Source organism: Durio zibethinus, chromosome 1, assembly GCF_047325235.1.
Source record: "Durio zibethinus cultivar Kanyao isolate XHJ-2024 chromosome 1, ASM4732523v1, whole genome shotgun sequence".
Classification (NCBI taxonomy): Eukaryota; Viridiplantae; Streptophyta; class Magnoliopsida; order Malvales; family Malvaceae; genus Durio; species Durio zibethinus.
The window spans coordinates 31,930,440-31,953,357 of NC_143162.1; the positions used below are offsets into that span (position 1 = coordinate 31,930,440).

A 22,918-nucleotide genomic window follows, 5' to 3' on the forward strand; every position below is an offset into this window, starting at 1 on the left:
GTCATATCAAGTTCATAAAGCATTTTGGCAAAAGATTACCTTTGGGTTCAAAAAGCTTCTAAATATTTTCAATGAATGCATTGTACCGCGTACTTAAAAGATGCATTACAGAGACATTCTTTTTTTTTTTTTTTTTCCTTTGACATTAATTAAAATGATAAAATAAATTAAAAAGCCTTCCACAGTCTCCGATATTTCAATTATTTCACTTTAAATTATGATGTGATGATGATCGTTTTCCAAACCCATGTTACATCTACTGTGAAACCTAAACCCTAGGCTCCATCACTTATGATGCTAAGTGCATGCAACTAGATATTTAAATTGACACCCCATCAACAAAATTTTCCTTTTTTTTTTTTTTTTTGCCTTAGGACCAATCGTAGGTTAACAGGTTTATCATCTCATCCCCCATGGTCATGGCCCATCTAACTTGGATGGGCTCAGATTAGAATCTAGCTTGGCCCATCCAAGGATTGGGATAACAGCCATGGGCTCCATGTTCTCTTCCAGCTTTTCTTTTCTCCAAAAAGTTCAAGCGGACTACTGTAAAGTTTCAACAGCCTGATGATATCTCCAAACTCCAAAGCAGATTGGTATCATCTTCATTTGGTCCATAATGGACCCATGAGAACCAGCACTCCAGCTTTTCACTAATAAAAAAGAAAATGTTTAGTTCTAAGAAAGAAAAAGAAATGTTCAGACTATAAATGGCTTGTATAGCTTTTTTTTTTAATAATGGAAGTCGTTGTCTAAGGATAAAAAAAGAGATTTTAAAAATTGAAATTTAAATTCTAAACTTATTAAATATTATCATTTAATCAAACAAATAGATTCAATTTTTTTTTTACATTCAACTTTTTTATTTATCTTATTTCTGAATAAGTTTTTCTTTACAGGCCTCCACTGCCTAGGTTGATCCAAAATCACATTTGGATTCTGTGCTAATCAGGCCTCAGTTGGGCTTTGACTTTCTGCAAGGGAGAAGAAAATGACATTTCAAAAAAAAAAAAAAGAAGGCTTTATTGGCCATTATTTCATTCATGATTCAATGGTTTCAACTTTAAAGCTAAGCCCTTTTTACTATTTCAATTTTCATTTATGATGAAAACAATACTGGTGAATCTTAAACATTTGCATCTCAATGGGTTTTTAAATGTCAGAACAAGAAAAAAGTTTTGACATTAGCAGCTCTAAAAACTTTATTCATGACCATAAATAGCAATATTGTAATTTTTTTTGGTACATTGGATAGGAATAGTAATAAAGATGGAGATCGAAACTTTCACTTTACATGTTTTTAAAAATTTTTAACCATTTAATTCAAAAATATTTTTTTTTTAATTTTTTGAGCTATCATTATTATTCAAACTCAAAATCTTTAAAAGTGATTTTAGTACCACTAAACTAAAAATTTATTAGAACTAAAAATGTTTAAATTTTTTAATTATTTGAACTCAGGTATCTAAAAGTAATACAATTGAAACACAGAAAATGAATAAAAATGCAATCTTTTGCCCACTAAATTGCGTATTATGGAACTCCTCGAAGTGAATATCAGATTAGCTAATTGGATGAAGAAAAGCAAAGACAATGTGATCGCAACAGCCGACCACCATATCTATGGTAATTAGAAACAGAGCATCCTTAACATGAAATCTTTCGTCGACGCTGACCCATTGCCACATGGTATACAAAATTTTATACCAGATGAGAAGCTATGAATTAAAGTTGCTCTTTTTCAGCTTTGGCAACCTTCTTTTTTCCCATCAGTTTAGCTTTGCCTCCTTCCCTAGAAGATTTCCTAAACCCTCTTGTAAAGAAACAGTCAAGGCTCCATGATGTAGGAAAAAAAAAATTTTTTGTTTTTTATAAGAGAGAATGAAGCTTGAGGATAAAAAAAAAGTTGCAAGTATAACTTATTGAATACTATTTCATAAAATAATTGTATGAATTACTTAAATTAAATGTAAAATTTAAATATTTGTGTTTCATTTCATACCAATATATCATAGTAGATTAATAGTTGCTAAAATTTATAATGAAAGAACTACAAATTTATGAATCTCCTCAAAAAACAAATTAATATAGAAATGAATGTATCATTTGCAAATTACAAAACCTTGCTAATAACATTTATCATCTAAATTTGTATATAAAAAGGGTAAACCGCATCTACCCAAATATGAAATTTCAAGAAAAAAAGAGAGTATCACATAATTATACGTTGATGGTGGTTGGAACTAGAATATTGTCAGAAAATCCTAAAACCAAAAGGAAAAAAAAAAAAAGGATTTCAAAATTTTGATGTGGCAGATTCTGACTATCCATGGTGGCATTGAAAGTGAAATCCATAAAAGAGAATTGGAACCTGAATAAACTTGCGGGAAAGGAATAGGGAAAAGAATCATGTAGCCTTTGGGGAAAGACTTCCTAGGGATGGTTAATTCCTTTGAATTTTAACTCTTCCTACCCTCCTTCTACACGTATTCTTCACCCCCTTTCGCTTTAAATGTCTGCTGCAAAATTTTCAGCGCAATCAATCTCCTACATAGAGAGAAAAGAAACAGATGGATTTGCTTTCACCTCTTATTCTATTGATACTGTTAATGCTTTCATCAGGTAATCATAAATTCTCTTCCATTCTTTTAATTATATTAATGTAACAATGTCTAGTAACATAGTTTTATCTTAGATAAAGATTATATATATTCACTTCTACTTTTTCCATAGCACAGTACCATATTTTTTCTTGGACTTGGCAGGGCCAAAACTGCATGAATGTGCAAGAACCTTCACCATAATAAATAATTGCCGGGAAACTATCTGGCCTGCGATTATCCCTGGTGACAACTTTAATGGTGGAGGTTTTGAATTAAAATCACACCAATCTGTTGTCTTTCAAGCCCCAGTAGGGTGGAGTGGCCGCATATGGGGTCGAACCGGTTGCAAGTTTGACAAAAAAGGAAGTGGTTCATGCCAGACAGCGGACTGTGGCAACACCCTTAAGTGTAAAGCCTCAGGCAAAACCCCAGCATCACTTGCTGAATTTACCCTTGCTGCTATTGATTTTTACGATGTTAGCCTTGTTGATGGATTTAATTTGCCGATGGCTGTTACACCAATCAATGGTAGAGGAAACTGCTCCACTGCCGGATGTGATTCAGACCTGAGGGAAACCTGCCCTTCAGAACTGGCTGTTAAGGCCAGTGGAAAGGTTGTAGCATGCAGAAGCGCCTGCGATGTATTCAACACCGATGAATACTGCTGCAAAGGGACATATGCGAACTCTGTGGTTTGTCAACCTACATATTATTCCAAGAAGTTCAAGTCAGCATGTCCTGCTGCATATACTTACGCATATGATGATCCTACCAGTCTTTTCAATTGTGTTGGAACAGATTATGTTGTCACCTTCTGCTCAACCAGGTTGGTATATTTTATCTTCTCTTTCAGGTTCTATGACTTGGATTAAATACATAATTAAAAACTAGATTAAATTCAGTTTTGTTCATTTCATCTTTAGAACTGAATCATCAGAGGCGGATCTATTATAGGTTGAAGTAGGGTGACCATGGATATCCAAATATTGAATCCCTGAACACTCTTTCTTTTTGCAAAATTAATTAATAAATCTATCAGTTATTTATATATCATAATTCGACACTTTAAAAAAATTTTGAATCTGTCACTGTGAAGCATTGATTATTTAGCAAGTACTCAAAACTTCCCTGCCAATATTTTACCATCTCATTGTAACCCTGGTCAGGGAAATGCAAATCCCATTCAACAATCCTTTTTCAAAGCTATTTTCATATGTATTTTAAGCTCTCATTTTTACGTATTCTTCTGACATACTCCGAGTGTTGATTTCAGGAATCAACCGGTATGTACATACCATGATCGAAAGCTCGTCTGCACAAACAAAGCAATTGGCTTAAACCCATTGATAGGAAGATGGTGGCCTGCTATGCTTGCACTGCTATTAATGGCTAACCTGTGGATCATTTTATAAGGAAAAGTGAAAAACCAATCTTTGTTTTGGGAAATAGGACAATGATCCTTTTTTTTTCCTAACATGGCAAAGGATTCAATGATTGTATCCTCATCTTTCGGCACTTAAATGTTTAAAAGTGGTTGTAATTTGTAAATATAATCCATTCTTTAATTTACTTTTACTTGACAAACAAAAATGAAATGACTGCAATTTTTATTTCTGGCTAATTAAATCGTAATATTTTCTTTTCCATTTTCAGTCTTTTTGTGAATGTTATTGGTTAAAAGTCAGGAATCAAAGCCAAATTTATGGGCTTCCGTGAGCCTGACCAAAAAACAAATTTACATTGAGCTCGACAATTGGCTAAAATTTCAATGTTAAATGTCACGTGACAAATGCTTTGGATGGCCGATAAAAAATATTTAATCTCAAAATGATATGGCATGGTGAAAATTTATTTCCATCTACCGTCCAATTGAACTTTAAAAAATTTGTTTTTGGCCTAATGTCTTTGAATTGATTTTTGAGATACACAATTTGACAATAGATTTATTTTTTCATTTCAAAAATTGATCAAAAATTCACAAATAAACCAATTCAAGAGTGACACATTCCATAGATCCTCGAGCTTAGTCTAACAACTATTGATTCTGAATAGGAGTTTGAAATCCAACCTTGATTTGAATAAAATATTTTTATTTAATTTTAAATTTAAAATATATTAAAATATATTAAAATATTAATATATGTGTTTTTTTTATATATATTTTGAAACCAATAAAGCTTTAATGGATGAGATTGAAAGGGCCCAATCGGAGCTTGATATTTGGAAATACCAACAGAACTTGGCCTGATTCGATCGGGCTCATGTACATCTCTAAGGCAATGGTCCAAACTCCAAATGACCTTTCTAATTCGATAAAAGTAGATCATTCATTGAAAGGCTCAAGCCCATTAAACCAACCAATTCAAGTCCATTTTTCTTTTTTTTTTTAATTATATTTTCCATCAAAAGAAAATATATGTATACAATATATATCTATCTAATCGTATCTCTCTCTATCCTCGAAAAAATTTCGGAAATCTGAAAAAAGAGGGAGAAATGGCGAGTGGTGGAAAAGTGTCTTTCAAAGTCACTCTTACCTCTGATCCAAAGCTCCCTTTCAAAGTGTGAGGTTTTTTTTTTTAATACTATTTTTTCGTTTTTGATCGAGTGCTTGATTAATTTTCTCAAATTTCGGTTATTAATCTCGATTTATTTTTATATAATTATGCAAAATGCAGGTTTAGCGTTCCTGAAGCAGCCCCATTTACGGCTGTCTTGAAATTCGCAGCCGAGGAATTCAAAGTCCCTCCTCAAACCAGCGCTATCATCACCAACGGTAAATTGTTTCTTTCGTCCTATTTTGTCCTTTTAAATTTTTATTTGATTGTTAATTAAAATCCAAATTTTTTGTATGTGATTTTCTGTTAATTTATTAATTATATACTGTATTTTTTGAATAAGAATTTGGGAATTTAGAACTGGCTCAGATTGGCAAATTTGCCTCCTTTTTAAAGAAAAAAAAGAATTTCATAATTAATGAAGTGGATTAGGAAGAACTCATTGTAGTAAGAACTATTTTAAGGTCATTATATGATGAAAAATTACGTGATCAAAATGGTTGATTGAGTTTTATAATTTGATAGAATTGGACTCATTTTGTCTTGAAAATTTGTCAATGTCAATTTGTTTATCAATTTTCTATGAAGTTGTTTCAAGTCTTTGTGTGCCTCGTTTGGGCCATTTTTTTTGTTCTTTGCTTTACGTCCTTGTTTCCCAACTCGGCATTTGTTAGTACTCGCTTGTTAGTGATTGGAAACATTGTGTTAATTGCATGAGAAATTCATGTTCTAGGGTAAAGGTTACGCAACACTTTTCAATAAGCAATCTTTTTTCTTACTAGGTGAACCTAGATAGACAAATTACAGGGTGCTAGGTCTTATTGATTTGTAATAACGTGAGAGAGTTGTACAGAGGGGCTTCTTTCCATCCTTGTGATGTAGTCTGAGATTGTTTGCGTATGGCTGTTCTATCAGATCGGTAAAAGAAACTAGCTGGCAAAGATAATGGAAAGATACTGTATGGCCTGCAGAAAACCATTAAAAACTTCCGAATAAAGTTCTCCATGTTTGAAATGGAGCCTTCTGTTTTGTTTGAACTTTGTTGGATCCTGTTAGTCTATAAATTATCCTTCTCCTTATGAAATTCCAACTAAGGGGCAGTACTCAATAATTAAGAGACCTGGTTCCCATAAGGATCTATTGACTTTTTGAGCTCATCAAAATGGATCTGAAATCAATTATATAGCATACATAATATGTAAAGAGAGAAGGCAGAATTGGATTTCACTAAGTTTGGAGAGACCAACTCAGTTTTGAACTTACAAAAATAAAAAAACTAAACAAGACAATAAGAAGTTACATCTTATTTCTATGTATTAGTCTTTTAGTTCATATTTGAATTTGGTATTCATATTCAACTCACATCTTCTCTTTTTACTTTAAAACAAGCTAGAAACAAAGGTGCATCTCTAAATATCTTCTTATAATTTTTCTCTTTTTTTTCTTTTACTTTTAACTATTATTTTCATAAATTATGTATTTGAGCATGTAAGAGGCTAGTTGATAATTACCTAAAAAACATTAAAAATGAATTCAATTTTTGTGAAGTCTAAACTATGCAATGGTTAATCGTTAATGAGCAACATTTTCATACTATTTTTTGTTTCTATTTATTTTTTATTGATTATATGTTCTTTCTGAATACAGATGGTGTGGGAATCAATCCTCAGCAAAGTGCAGGTGTGCTGACACTTACTCTTTGTTAACTAGTTTCATTGTTTTAGAGCATCATTTTATTTGCTCTTCTTTATTGAGTCTCATGGAAATTTACCTTTTCTTTAAATTTTGCACTTGAAATTAGATCCATTCTGGATTTGAACTAAGCATCTGCACCTTTATTTTTGGAGAATCCTGTGTAATAGCAGTTTTTAGAATCTGCCAAAGAGAATTATGAATATTTTATATATAACCTAGGCAGACTGGCACTCCTCTGCAAGACTGCAAGTTATTTACTATTATCCAGACTTTCAGAAAAGCTTCATGATGTGAATTTCAGTCATGTCCTTGCTTTTACTATCTGTCCTCTTCATGTCTTACCCTTATGATGGATGAATAGCATAAGAATAGCAAGAGTCTTCAATAGTACCAAAACCTATAATGTAGTTGATTTTACCATAGTGTACCATTGCTACCATTTGGCTCAGAAAACTATATCTGATGTCCATCCTCTGTTATTTTAACGAGTCCATTCTTCTCCTATTCTTTAATTGCATGCAGGCAGCCTTCATAGCAATAACTAGTCAGTTTGTAGTTAAGCCAGTAAATTGTTCAAAAAGGAAAGGAATGGTAATTGTACTTTTGTGGTGCTTTATGTTGACTTCATGAACTCACAAAAAGGTTCCTTAAAACTTAGATAAAGAGAATCTCATCTTAGTTGTGATCCAACCTTGTTCATGTACTAGCTCCTTAGGCGAAAAATGCAATTATGCAGTTAGAACAATGAAAACATTTTGCACGTTGTTTATGATTTATGTTTACCTATACTTGATATGCTTTTGCAGGAAATGTCTTCCTCAAACATGGTTCTGAACTTCGCTTGATTCCCCGCGACAGGGTGGGAGCCTTTTCAATGGTGAAAAGTTCGTTGTTATCAGAGTGAGAAGACAAGTTATGACCTTGTTTGGTTATGTTGGATCTATTTTCTTAGTATGTTTGTACTTTTACTCAAGTGTGTGTAGAACAGAGCTGATAACATTTTTTTTAAAGAAATGATATAAGAGCTCTATAATTTATAGACCATTAATGTTATGTACGGACTTATGGTGCGTTTACTTGTTAGTACGCCTTTTGTCGTGCTGCTTCTGTTTTTTATCGCTCGCAAACTACTTACTGCAGAAAAAAAAAAAAAAAAGTCGAAGTTTGTTATTCATACCGTCCATAACCAATTTTTTGAAACCGGCCCCAAGGATGAACCGTTGAGAACTCTGATTTTGTTCAATCGGTCTTGGAAATTGGAAATGGATTTTAATATTAAATGCATGGTTAACAAAAAATATGCATTAAATTTAATGGGATGATTTTTAATATTTCCAGGATAATTTCAACACATTGTAATTGGAACTGTCTTTCAGGCAGGCCACTGCATGCAGACTACCCCAAATAAGTGAGTATGAAGAACAATGTCTAAAAGGAATAGCTGTTGTCTTTGACCAATAAAACGGTGTACCATCACCACCAATGGTCTGCTGCTTTCATCTGCCAAGGTGCGCCTTTGTCAATTTCATATGTGGCTTTAACCCCAGACTCCAAAGTTGCCATAAAACTCTAAATTAAACGCCGATGGACTATTTTGCCTTTTTCAATCTGATTTCTTAACCGCATGGTCGCTCGAACCCCGTATCTAGAAACAGCACAGTTACTGATTTTTTTTATAAGAAAAAAATTCAAAAATAAATTAATTTTTTAATTTTTTTAATTAAAATAAATATATTATATTTAATAATTTAAAATAAATAATTATAAATTATGCATTCAAAATAATTTTAATAAATTATCACTTATAAAATTTATACTCAAAATCTTTTTTTTTAAAAAGATAAATTTAAATCAATAGTACCTATCTCTTTTTCCAAATGGACCCAAAGACAAGTCACCGATTTATATAAATGAGGTACTGGTCCACCATGGACACCACAATTATTGCCGTAAGTACGGACAAAGGCATTTAAGTTTTAATTTACGTCTAAAATGGCTTTTTAGACGTCCAATTAGTTTTCTTATATAAAACAAACTGTCAATAAAAAATATTATAGTGGTTGCAATTTTGAAATTTAAATTTTAAATTTAATTAAATATTATTTTTAAAAAAATTATATTAATCAATTAACTTAAAATTTTAATTTAATCAAAGTGTATTATATGTATTTCATATTAAAATAATTGAATTTAAATTTTTATAATTTCAAATTATTAAAGGAAAAATATTAGTATTTCAAAATTAAATTTATTAGATTTGACACGTGTCATTCTTTTAATTAAATTTAGTAGTATTTGAATTTCCTTGTTAAGTCACTTTCAGAAAATGTAGTACCAAAAAGAAAATCAAAAGTCATGAAGACTAATCAATCACTGATTTGGTTACAAGCTTATGTCTGCATAACAGTGTTGCCGCTGAATCTATTGGCCTACTTAAAGAAAGTAGACCCATGCAGTCCCCCAGCTAACCACCCATTTTATTCATTTTACGGCTCGGGGGTGGAGTTTGAAATTTGGAACATCAAGCCACAGTCCAAGCACTTCAAATTTAATGGATCTCGTATAGACTTTTTGTTAAAAAAATCTCCACCTAGATTTAGTTTCTTGCAATTTTAAATCATGAGATGAATGCTTACCTAACTATATAATAGGACAATTTTGAGAAAATATAAATCCTATTTATAAAAATAAATAAAGGTTTCATATTTTATTTTTTTAAAAATATGATATATGAGGATGAATTTTTTTTAAATAACGCAAAAATTGTTGTATAATTAAATTTCTATTATTGAAGTAAAAAGATATGTAAAACTAATTATAATTAATATTATTTTTTAATATATGATTAAAATTTTATTTTCTATCATAATTATAATTATTTTATATTATCAATTTTTATTTTTTCAAAATAATATTTGTTGTACAAAATTTAAACATAACGTTTCATGTTTTCTTTTAACTTTTTTTTATTAATTTTACACATTTAATATAATTTTAATGGATTTAATTTTAAAAATTCTTTTTATGTAATTTATATCATAAAAGTTAATTTATCCATCAATAAATATATTTTCAATTTAATGATGTAGTTATAATTTTTTATTAAGTAAATAAATTATTATTGATATTTTACAAATTTTTTACTTTTAAATAACATTAAAATTATCAATTTGTATAATTACTCTAATATGATTATTTTGATATTTTCAAATAAAATAATATTTAATTTTTAATAATAACAAAAACAATTATTTATTTTCGTCTTTTTAACCTAGTGGCTAAGAAAGCTTAGAAAAACATACAAGGTAAGAGTTTGAATCACACCATTTTCATCCACTATCTAATAAATTAAAAAAAATTATTTTTAATTCTTCAAAATTAATAATCATTAATAAAATAAGGTAATTGCAAACCATGAGTGAAAAGAATGCTGTAATAATAATATCATTAAATTATCATAATAATATTGAAATTGATACCATGAACATTCATTGTTTATCATTTTAATCCAATATCTAAATAATTAAATAAAAAATTGGATTGACAAATTTTATTTCGTAAACTCTTTCTTCTTTTGGTAACGACGATTAAAACTGGAGTGTACTTAACGATTTTGCTACTCATATCTCAAAACTTATAACTTTTTCTCTTATTTTTATGTTCAGATTTTTTTTTTTATTAAAAATACTAATAAGATAATAAGGCAGGTTATGATATATAAGTTGATTTTTTATAAATATATATATATATGAAGTTAAAAGAAGTTGAGTTAATATAAAAATGATCCATGTAACATATATTTTATGTCTATTTAGTTCTTAAAAAAAATAAAATTTTCAATTTGATACTCTTAACTCTTATTCCAACGTCTAGTTATATTAAATTTATACCGTTAATCAATTTATTGATATAATATAAATACTTAATAAAATATTGATATGTATCAAAATATCAATCAATACCATATCATTGATTGTCACATTAGCATTGAAAGAAAATTTTAAACATTTTAAAAAATTCACAAAAATTAAAAAATATATATTTCTTTAAAAAAAGTTTTAAAAACTAAAACATTTTTAAAATTTTTTAAAATTATGAAAACTTAAAAAAATTCAAACAATTTCAAAATTTTAATAAAATAAAAAAATTCAAAAAGATTTTGAAAATTTAATATAAATGAGAATTTTAATAAAAATACATTTTTTTAAATTAAAAAAAAGATTCACTAAAACTTAAAAAATTTAAAATAAAAAAAATTAAATTTTTTTAAAAAATATAAAAATGTAAAAAAAAAATTAATTGTGAAAATTTTCTTTTTTTTGGATCTTACAATTTTAAAATTCTATATATTTTATGAATTTTTCATATATTTTTTTATTTTTTTAGATTTTTATTAAATTTTAAGTTGTTTATTTTTATGAAAATTTTTTAATATTTTAAAAATATTTCAGATTTTTTAAAAATTTTAAGTTTCAAAAGCTTTGAAAATTTTAAGAATTTTTAATAAAATTTTAATTTTAAAAAATAGATTTTTTTAATTTTCAAAAATTTTCAAAAATTTTAGATTTTTTTTTATTTTCAAAATTTTTAAATTTTTGTGAATATTTCTAAATTTTAAGAAATTTTTTATTTTTATTAAAATATTGATATAACAATTGATGATACAACATTAATTGAATTTTTTAACATATATTAATATTTTATTAAATATTTATATCATATTAATACATTAACAAATGATATTAATTTCAGATATCAAAATAAACGGTGAAATAAAAGCTCGAATAATAAATTAATAATTTTATTTTTTAAAATATCAATATGATAAAAAAATTATAGTATAAAAGCTATTTTTATTTTTAACCTTAGGAATTTTTACTCTGACCTTACGGAAATAGCGTCACGGAGTCAACAAACATTCTCAAACAGCGGGGTAAATAGGTAAATATGGAAAATTCTTTCAGCCCAGCCACCGATCACACATTTCCGAGAAAGCTGATAGAATCATGGAGCGAATGTCTCGGAGCGTTTTGAGCTCCTCCTTTTGGACCTTTCCGTGTCTTTTTTTTTTTTTTTTTCTCTTTGCTTCAGATTATTACAGATTCCTCCGCGTGGCAAGTCCTTTGCCCTTTTCCACTTGACTATTTTGCCCCTTTCCACTGCAAATGTGGAAATTTTTTCCTCATTAAATACGAGGGCTCCAGTCCCACAGAGATAGTGAGAGTGACGTGGTTGACCATAATTTCCACGGTGCTATTCAAATGCAAAATTACTTAATTTTCCTCATTTTTTGCTTCTGTACTTCATAAATCCAAAAAGGAAAATTTAACCCTATAAATATGCAAAAATTTATCATATTGTATACAATGTTAAGTTGGATAATTAATTATCTTATAATTTAAGTTGACACGAAAATAATAAATGATTTAATTTATGTTTAAGTTTTAAACACTTTTTTCATGTAAAAATTGAGTAAATAATTAAAGCATTTTTACATAAATTTTATTGTAGAAAAAAGTTTTTTAAAAAATTAAATAGCTTGATGAACAACAAAACCTTAGATGAAGATATATTAAAAAAAAAGTTTTTTTTTTTTAATTTCAACTCTAAAATTCTGATTCATGTTGAAAGATAAGAAATATCTAAAAAAATATATTTTTGTGATATGAATATGCACAAAATTAGAATATTTATATAATAAATAATTCTTAATTTAAGTTTTTGGCAATGCCATGAAGATGTGTGAACCAAATATATCATATATATGGACATTTAACAAATAAAAATTGATTTTTTTGTATTTAAAAAAAATAAAATTTTTATCGACAATCTTATAATTTATTGATAAAATATTAAAATTTTAATTTTAATAATTATAATTTAAATTTTAACCGTTTCAAACATAAAAAATTAAATTTCTTCATCAATGAAATATTAAATTTTGTAAATAATTACATGATCTATCATTAAAATATTAAACTCTTAATTTTAATATTTAAAATTCAATTTTTTATAACTTTACATATAAAAAAACTTCGTCGGAAGATTAAAATCTTTATTAATTAAATCAGCTTATCCGATGACCCAATCGTAAATTTCAACTTTTTTTAAAAATAAATATGCATGACATAGAACCACAATGCAAATCGCAGTATGGAAGGATCTCATTCTGATAGGATGGGCGGATCCCACTACAAAATAGAAAGCAGTAAAGATACGAATGGAGATACGACAAAGTTCCATGTGAAATGTGAAAGTGAGTGGAGCCAAGCAGGCAGCAGCCATGGCCATGGAAGGTGAGGTCCCTAAAGGTGCATAAAGGGGCACCGTAAAAGGAGATGGTCCGCCCGCAATGGGTGGAAGGGTACAACCGTCCAAAATACACAATTATGCACTAATCACAACGGTATTACCCGTTGTAGCCGATCAACGGAGCCCGAGGCAACGCACTCGCTGACGGCTGTAGCCGTTTCTGCCTCGCTCACCCTCTCTCTCTCTCTCTCTCTCTCTCTCTCTCTCTTACTTTGACAGCATAGTGGATTGGGATTAATAATTTTAAAATTTGAATAATTTTAAAATTAGAAGAATTTTAAAATGTTAATATTTTAATATGTGTCAATTCAAAATGGTATAATTTATAATTGTATTATTTGAATAATTATTTTTTAAAATTTTAAATATTGAAATTTGATTAAATAAAAAATAATTATAATAAAAAACAATGATATTAGAGATAAAAAGTAAATATTAAAAATATATATACAATTAAGTGTCATTATATTTGTAAAAATATGTAAATATTATTAATAATATGAAAAATATAAATTTTATAATGACTTTTATAGTTAAAATTGAAAAAAAAAACAAAATTTAGCTAAATAAAAGAAACATAATAAATGTTGACTTCTTACTATAAAATCAAGAAACTTTACAAAATTCTTCTCTTTAGATAAAATTTAAAATTAGAATATAAGCCTCTTAAAATTTTTCATTCAAATTTCAAAAGTTTTGATAATTTCAATTTTTATTTTATCAAACAGGATAATTTTATTTTAGAATTTCAAAAGTCTTCTTACAAATGAAATATTTTATTGAAATCTTTCATCTAAACGTACTTGAGTGTTTTTCTCAAAATAATAAAAAAAATTTTTATGGATAATTTTGTTATTTAGATTCTATTTAATTGTATTTTTGTATTTTTTATTGTTTAACAAAAATGAATAGAAGAAAATAATATAAAAAAATAAAAAATTAATATCATAAATAATTTTTAAATTAAAATAAAATATTTAATATAATATTTAAATTTAAAAATTTTTTAATGTGATACCTAAAATATAAATTTATTAATTAATGTGATATGTTATTTATTCCTAATTATTTGAAATTAATTTCATTAAAAGTAAGTATTATATTAGTTAATATATTTATAATTCAAACATTATATTAAAATTTTTAAATTTTTATGTATTATATTAAATATTTTATTATAATTTAAAAATCATGATATTAATGAAAAATAAAACATCTATCAAATATAACGAAGATTTAAATTTAATTTTGTTGAAAAAAATGCATTTTATCCAACCAAAATTTTAAAAATTCATTAAACAACTAAAATGGGATTCATTATTGGCGGTGCCAAAAATTGACAACTTCTAAACTTTTTTTTGTTTTGTTGCAAATGAGGATTAGTGTTCTTATAAGGAGGGAGGAGGGATGACGAGGTCGAATTCATGTCTACATAACTTTTAATTCGTCTCTTAATCATTAAATTAAAAAAAAATTAATTTTTTTATTATATATTACATGATGTAAACAATTCTTTCAATTAGACCTACATTGCTTTCTTTTTCATATTTATTGGGACACCAATTTTTGTGGAAATTTAAATCTACAAGTTTCCTATGATGTACTTAACTGATTTTCTTATTGCTTTAAATAAATTGATACAAAAAATTATTTTGTACGTTGCAAAACCTAAAAAGCGGTTTCGCTCTTCGTGGAAAAAAGTTATAATTTAAAATATCTTAAAAGTTGTATTTTGTAAGGTCCAAGTTATTGGTATTTGTATAGTGAAAAAATTAATTATTTATATATTTATACTATATTTTTTATAAAATACATGTTATATTTTGTATTAATATCAAAATATAAAATATATATTTTTTAATTTTCTTGAATTTATTTATAATTTTTATTAAAATTTAAAATTATATTAATTTTATATTTTTTATTATATCATATGTTTAAAATTTTCGTATCTAAATAACGGTAAAGATATTGTTATGGTATCAAATCAGCTCAGTTGGAGCCACACCAACTAAAAGCCAAGCCAATCTTCTCTCTGCAATCTCAGTGGAAAACAACAAAACAAAAAATTATACTCTTATAATACTAAAAAATAAATAAAAAAATAAAGAAAAACTCCTGACATCAGTCCAGACACTTCCCAGTTTCAGACAAAGATAAAATCTCCACAAAAAACCAATTAACCAAACAGAAAATAAAAAGAATCATCTTTTTCTTCTCTCTGAGTTTCTCTTTGCATGGCAGCTCACATTGTTACTTCCATGAAACCCAAGAACAACAGCAACAACAACGGTGGCAGCAATGGCTACAGCAGCGAGAGCAGTAGCGGAACCAACAGCAACTCTCCAAGCCCACCTTTGTCGCCGCCGCAACCACGTCTTACTCCGACTCTCCCTCAGTGCCGCCGCCGGCTTCGTTCGAAGACCCATTCCTTCGTCCGCCGTGAAAACCTTGGTTCTGGCCTGAACTTACGGCGGAATCTCCGGTACTTGTTAGTTCTTCCACTTTTGTACGTTTCCGGCTTGTTCATGTGTGTCGGTCCATTTTCTGGGCTTTTGGGTTACGCTTCTGTTCCTGGATCAGTTTATCGTAGCCATGATAATTTTCAAAGGCTTTGGGATGATATTCGCTTTGATAATTCTTCTGCTCTTCAGGTTCACTTCCTCCACTTCTTTCTCTTATTTTTTGCTTTTGAATTTTTTTCTTTGCTAGTGAATGCTTCTTGATTGCAGCATTTGGTGTTTATGATGATGGTAAAGCTGGTTGCTAGATTTTAGATTATAAAGGCTAAATTTTTCAAATGATCTTAATTTTTATGTGAATGGATTTTTTTTTAAGTAAAGGAAATTACTGAGCTTTTTTTTTTTTTTTTGACAATGTTTGCTTTTAGTTAAAATGGGTATTTTTTTAATCATAATTTTTTGCATTTAAAGGTTCAGATTTGAGTTATATGATCAGTTGTTTTGCTAGTCTTTATTTGAGTGTCCTTTTCTAATTGGTCGCCCACCAAACATAAGACAAAGTTTATCATAAAATGATTCGGTTTCTTGGACAGAAGAAACTGGTAGTAAATGGAAATTGATCATGAAATGAGAAAGCAAAGAAGTTTGATGGGAAAAAGATAGGACTTTAAAAATAAATTGATTAGTGGAGTTTTGAACTTTTTACTAGGAAAATGATGTTGTTGATAAGAAACTTCTCATTTTATGGCTTATGCCTAAAATCAAACATCTTTTATCTTTTCTGCATTTATTCTTTGTTATACTTGGTTAGTGTTGGTTGCAACAGAGATTTCAAAATCTACTTTTGAAAGGGATCACTCTAGGTTTCAGCATAACAAGACAGCGACTTAGATGGAGTTAATTTGAAATTCTTTGTTTGTCCTATTAACTCTACATAGAAAGCCCTGCTACAAAAGAGACATTGAAGTAGAAGAGAAATGTATCATGTTGTCTTGGATTTCAGTGCCTTTAGTAGGATTCAAAGGTGAGATATTTCTGCAATAAGCTGAGATAATATGCTTTTTCTTGCTGCAGTTGTCCTCTGTGTGGAAATATAAAAGAAGGCTGAAAGTACAGAAACCTTGTCCAAATTCAACAGCTAGAAGTCATTTCTCCATGTACAGACCTAGCATAATGGGTAATTTCTTAATGAGATGGCTTTTCTGTTAGAGTTTTATGATTGTTTAGTTTCTTCAAAGAGAATTGTTAATATTGGAGTTCAGGAGCGGCTGTTGCATGATTTTTCCTACATGTTAGGCATAACTAGTGAAGGATGGGGTAGGAGTGTAAAATTTCTTACCACTGTGTTTATGTAAGTTTTGTTATTTCTAGCCATTGACAAAATCAGTCATTAGACTTTATCCAACCCCTCCCTTGCAGATCTTTTATAATCTTTGACGAGCTCTAGGTTTTTTGATGTGCTAGTGCTTAAAAGGAGAGAAATGGGCTCATATTTGTATGATAATTCAATATTTGTTCTGAATTTCAGAGTCCACTGGTTCTAGTGGTTACCTGATCGTTGATGCTAATGGTGGCCTTAACCAACAACGTTCTGCGGTATGCTATTAGATTCATACATTTTGGTTTTCAACTGTGCTTTTACTTATTTTTTAAAATTTAACAGATGTGCTTGATTCTCACCATTTGACAGCTTAGTGCAATGTGCAGATAAAGCTTATTGTTTCCTATTGCTTATCTGATTGTCAAAATATTTGTTCTGTCATGTGCATGTAAACATTGTTAAGTTTTTTTTTTCTTTAGATATGCAATGCAGTGGCTGTTGCTGGACTCTTAAATGCAATACTAGTTATTCCTCAGTTTGAACTCAACAGCGTTTGGAGAGATCCCAGGTATACTGTCATTGACTCATTGTCTCCAAATTAACTGAAGGATATTGAGAAACCTGACGCTTAAAAACTCCACTGTTTTGCAGTCAGTTTGGGGATATATATGATGTGGATCACTTCGTAGACAACCTTAAAGGTTATGTAAACATGGTTAAGGAGTTACCTGAAGCATTGATGGAAAGATATGATCACAACATTTCCAATATTCCAAATCTCCATGTCCAAGCTTGGGCTCCTGTAAAATATTACTTGGGAGTTGTTCATCCCATTTTGAGGGATCAAGGGTATGTGCTATATTATATCTTCTATATCTAATTTTGTCATTAATAAAGTAGACTAGCAAGCAGTGAACTGAAGGGAGCAGCTTGTTGAATAAAAAACAAACACCTTTTGTTTCCCATTTCTATAACACCTTTAGTTCTAGATGTTTAACCAAAATTCTGATCAAGTATACTTCTGATTTATTTGTGATGGTTATATGTTTGATGAAGGGTTATCCGCATTGCACCCTTTGCTAATAGATTGGCAATGAATGTCCCACCTCATATTCAGTTGCTAAGATGCATGGCCAATTATAAAGCGTTGAAGTTCTCTCTACCTATATTAACACTTGCTGATAAACTAGTCAATAGGATGATTGAGAGGAGCTCGAGGACTGGTGGAAAATATGTTTCTGTCCACCTGAGGTTTGAGCAGGTATGGTGCTAATCCTTATTTTACCTTTACTAAAGAAAGCTATTCATTTCCCAAAAGAACCTAATTTGATGATTAATTGTCTCTTCAATTTTAGGATATGGTGGCCTTCTCATGCTGTGTGTATGATGGAGGAGAGACTGAGAAATTCGAAATGGATTCTTTTAGAGAAAAAGGGTGGAAGGGGAAGTTTAAACGAAAAGATCGTGTCATCGTACCTGCTCTGAATCGAGTCGAAGGAAAATGTCCTCTAACCCCTGTGGAGGTACCTAATAAAAGTCCAATCCTTTTGTTGCTTCTCCAACAATAATTTATTTAAATATTTCATTCAACTTTTTTGGGCACTGGAGCCATACTATTTAAAGCAAAGGCTAAGTTTAGATCTGTTGCAGCTCAAAATTTTGAGCTTTTCATCTTGTTCTGTTAGTGTTTTTATCAATTATTTAGTTCGAGGTGCTACAAGGGTGTAAGAAAGCTAGTCCTAGTTTGAACTTTGATGCTGTATAGAAAACCAAGTGACTGATGGAAGTAAAATAACTCAAAAAATAGCTGAAAGACAGATGAAGTCCTCCATAACAATTTGGATTAGGCTTAAGCTTTGCTATGTCGGATATTCATCCTACATTTTTTGGTATAGCTTATGTTTTTAAGACTTTATCTCTCTCCTATATTGACTAGCTGACAGCAGCATTTGAACATATCTTTCTTCCTTGACCATTATCTTTGTAGAATGAATGCTGCGAGTGAGAACATGCTTGAGTACCTTTATTGTTGTATTAATTTTTGAACTCCTTAGTTTCTTCAAATGCTGGGCATAATTAGATTTGGAATTTTTTAATATCTCAGTTATTCAATGTATTATGCTCGTCAAACCATAAAAGAAATCTCTCTATATATGGCAACACACACCATATTCAGATAGTAGCTAAAATAAAGCAATTGTTTCAATAACATTTTAATTTTTATACCACTTCTTCTCTAATTTAACTGTTTTCAGTGTGCTATGGAATGCTTATTCTTTTTTAAACTTATCTTTTGTATTTCTTTGTAATTACTGTATGGTATATGCTTGTCCATTTTTGGCAAATAATAACTCCTTCTGCACAATGTTTTTCTTGTCAGCATAGGTTGGACTGATGCTACGTGGTATGGGATTTGACAATAACACTTCAATTTACTTAGCCTCTGGGAAAATTTACCATGCAGAAACACATCTAGCTCCTTTGTTAAAGATGTTTCCCCTTCTTTACACCAAGGAGTCTCTTGCTACACCTGATGAGCTTGCTCCTTTCGAGGTAAATTTTATGCCTCCGTCCTTGCAATATTTTAGGTTTGAGATTTGTTTGAACGAGTCATAGCGTGGATTTTTCTCCTGTAAGTTAACTAGTTTGCCAATAAGTTATCATTAACAGTTCTGTCATTCTGAATCACGAATACTCAGATCCAACATGAGCAGTAGATTTTCTTTGTTACCAAGAGCTAATGTCTAAACTGAAACGCTAAACTCAGAACCTTTAATTACTAGTTCCAATGTTACATGTCTTAGCCTGCTTTCTCCCTTGATTGAATCCTTAACATTTATTTGCTGTTATTAACTGCACTGAAACAGTTTGTGTTAGATTAATTGAGCAAGTTATTCAAGCTTTTTCTAATTTCTATTCTTAGCCTCAAATCATCATGTATATGATCTGTAGTAAGATTTTAGGGTGGAAAATTTTTCCTTCTATGAAATTGTTGATATACTTCTAGCTTAGAGACATTGGAATAACTAATTAATAGCTGGGGACTTAAAAGGGAAAATTTCAGCTTATTTTCTCTTTACTCTGCCTCTAACTAAATGAAGCAGTTGACTATTTGTCCTGCTATCACTAATTCCTTTAGCAACAATAATTATGTGGAGAAGTTGGACAACAATCCTAATATCCAGCTTTATGAAACTGGAATATCCAGCTGCATCTTTAAGGTTTATTTGGGTTTGTCCTCTTGTCAGTGAATGATTTAACAGAATTGAACAAAGTGTTTTATTCTATTTGTTTGCCTATGCCTTTTAATCTATTTAGTTTTTGTGGTTTCTCCCTGGTTCGTTGACTGCACAAACAAGTCAAGTGAATGATCTCCAAATTGACAGATCTCAGAACAACTTTGACTTATATTGATGAAATATTTTATTCTTTAAAGAAGCAAACCCTTACAAAATCTGTTTAACATCCTCTGTTTCTCTTTGATAGGGATATTCTTCAAGGCTGGCAGCTTTAGACTACACAGTAAGCTTGTTTAGTGAGGTGTTTGTTATAACCCAGGGTGGAAATTTTCCGCATTTTTTGATGGGCCACCGAAGATTCCTTTTTGGTGGACATGCAAAGACTATTAAGCCTGATAAACGCAAGCTTGTGGTTCTGCTGCAGGACATGGGCATCAGGTATTGAACTCTCAACTTCTGGAGTAACTACACCTTATATAACCATGTAGGATTATGGGCAACAATGATAAATTTCAAGGATACTGGACTTTGAAAAATAATATACATCTTGGACTTGAGCTTTGTATAAATAGTTGTCGGATGGAAAAAAAAATCCTAGGAGGAGAATGGAGCAGTTTTAGGTCTCTATATTTATTTCTATGGATCTGTCAAGCTCAATATGCATGTTCGCTTTTTGTCACTAATGTATAGGTATAAAACATCTATGTTCTCGATTTGCAGTTGGAAAGCTTTTAAGGATGAGATGGAAGTAATGCTCTTAGAAAGTGACCGCAAGGGGATGATGGTACCCAGAGTTAAAAAATTCAACAGAAAAACTTCCATATACACTTATCCCTTGCCAGAATGTGCATGTCTCCAGCATTCAAATAATTCAACACTGAAATTAACTGATGGTGCTAACGATCTTGATTCTCACCATGAGCCTACAAGATAATAAGTAAAATTGATACTTCATTGGAGTCCTTTACAGTGCAATCCTCAATCATATACTTCCAAGTGCATTGTTGCTGCATTTACCATCTGTCCGTGGTTGTACTACACCATTGTTGTGCTATCTGATCTGCAAAGACAGAGAGGAATTGCAGTTAATTAGGGGGGCAACATGCAGGTTTTCCAATTTTGATCATGTCAAATGTTCCTAGTCTGACAATGGTACTTTAGTTTTGGTTTTGCCTAAAGATGCAAATTTTGTTTTGCTTGCAGTGCGGATGTAAGTAACAAGATGGAGGTTGATTTACAAACCCTGATCAAATGTGCCAGGGGTTGACACTATTCTTTTGTTTTTTCATAGTTTCACCTATAGCAGGAGCAGGACAGCTTTCATGCTTGTTCTTTTCGGATAAATTTCTGTAAATTTCTAATAGTACTGTATCTCATGACATTTTTTGATATGGCAACCAGACTAGCTGGTATTTTCTTGGGTGGAAATGCAATTGTGAAAGGTTTTGTTTGCAAAATGAAGTGCTTTAAACGTAGTTAATGAAAGATAATTTTTCCATTTATTTCTGTCAGACTGGGATTAGGAGGGTGAATGAAACAATTACGGGAAATATGCTAGTAGCCTAGTAGGTAGATTTTGTGATTTTATGGAGACTATTTTGACGATTTCATTAAAATAAAAATTTTCTATATAACTCATTCCATGTGGTTTTCAAGATGCAGAGATAATTTGCGTTTCGGCCAAGGCTGCCAAGCAATTTGGAAAAGCTTGCATTTAAGAATTTCCAGTGCCACCTGGGTGACTGGTAATCCCTTTCTCTGGCGTATGTTTTGATTCCTCTCGGATCTCACTGAAAGTCTGCCTCACTTTACTCGATACTCGGTTGTCAGTCCTGAAGTGCAGTTTGGCTGTGAGTTGTGAGTTTAGAAACATTCTAAAAGAGCACCGAGTAATATATGGGAAAACATTATTTGAGACGTTGATTCATGGGCTACCAGAGAAGGACATGGTAAAGTTTAGCATCCATTCCTGTTGCCAAACACGTTCATGCTATCTCCCTGTCTTAAGATCAGAAAAGGTTATATTAAACAATTAACATCCCTATATCAATATTTTCTTAAAACATGAAGAAATTGATGATGGTTCAGCTTTATTTCATTTTACACACCAGAGTTTGTTTGTAGTTTGAATATTAAACACGTTTCCTCTCAATTCCCATTGATGAACGCCTAATTGCAACCTCTTCACAAGATCGTTCCGAAAGTAGTGATACTTTGAAATGCTTATGTTGACGTCGGGAATGCGAGTTAGTTTTTAGTGAGGACAGTTGAGAAGGAACTAGTTTCAGAAGTTGGAAAGATCTCCATTGAGATTCCCAACTGAAGGATCCTGCCTTTACACGCAACATGGTGAACCTAGAGTCAAATATCTGCTTTTTTAAATTAACGAAAAGCTGAAGGGAGCAGAACCATTCTTTTCCCGGATAGCTGTAGCCAATAATGATATCCAGTTGCAGAAGTACCATCATGATATCTCAACGAGTTAGATTCCAGATTCTAACATATTAGCCAATAATATCCCATTGCACAGTTGTTCCATGTGATGTAAATTGGTAAAAGAATGAGCCGAACAGTGCAGAATTGTCACTTTGTTGGAATTGATTAATGCTTCATTTGTATAGCTGGTCGAAAGCAATTCTTATTGTGCCATCACATTGTCATAGTGAGATAGTGCAGTGAGAATCTCTTCCTACTGGCCATACAAATGAAGCTAAATCTTCTCATTTTT

General features: G+C 30.3%; 3 protein-coding genes across 4 annotated transcripts; all 3 read left to right on the forward strand.

Moving 5' to 3' along the window:
* Nucleotides 1-1,984: 1,984 nt before the first annotated feature.
* On the forward strand, nt 1,985-4,215 carry LOC111310772 (pathogenesis-related thaumatin-like protein 3.5). Its single transcript, XM_089764801.1, has 3 exons — nt 1,985-2,622; nt 2,766-3,429; nt 3,877-4,215. Exons 1-3 carry the CDS (start codon nt 2,571-2,573, stop codon nt 4,013-4,015), a joined length of 855 nt encoding a protein of 284 aa, XP_089620927.1. The 5' UTR covers nt 1,985-2,570; the 3' UTR covers nt 4,016-4,215.
* Nucleotides 4,216-5,008: 793 nt separating this feature from the next.
* LOC111311252 (ubiquitin-fold modifier 1-like) lies at nt 5,009-7,900 on the forward strand. Its single transcript, XM_022910626.2, has 4 exons — nt 5,009-5,167; nt 5,282-5,379; nt 6,809-6,841; nt 7,663-7,900. Exons 1-4 carry the CDS (start codon nt 5,100-5,102, stop codon nt 7,758-7,760), a joined length of 297 nt encoding a protein of 98 aa, XP_022766361.1. The 5' UTR covers nt 5,009-5,099; the 3' UTR covers nt 7,761-7,900.
* A 7,379-nt stretch (nt 7,901-15,279) lies between these two features.
* On the forward strand, nt 15,280-22,918 carry LOC111311253 (O-fucosyltransferase 10-like). 2 transcript variants are annotated; one of them, XR_016344253.1, is made up of 11 exons: nt 15,280-15,822; nt 16,705-16,807; nt 17,159-17,226; nt 17,431-17,519; nt 17,603-17,800; nt 18,008-18,212; nt 18,307-18,474; nt 19,337-19,504; nt 20,438-20,628; nt 20,911-21,298; nt 21,394-21,643. XR_016344253.1 is itself a non-coding variant. In XM_022910627.2 (10 exons), the coding sequence occupies exons 1-10, from the start codon at nt 15,406-15,408 to the stop codon at nt 21,122-21,124; spliced, it is 1,821 nt and encodes a 606-aa protein (XP_022766362.2). In that variant the 5' UTR covers nt 15,280-15,405; the 3' UTR covers nt 21,125-22,918. The 2 variants fall into 2 exon arrangements, 1 of the variants encoding a protein (XP_022766362.2); XM_022910627.2 differs by having other exon boundaries at nt 20,911-22,918.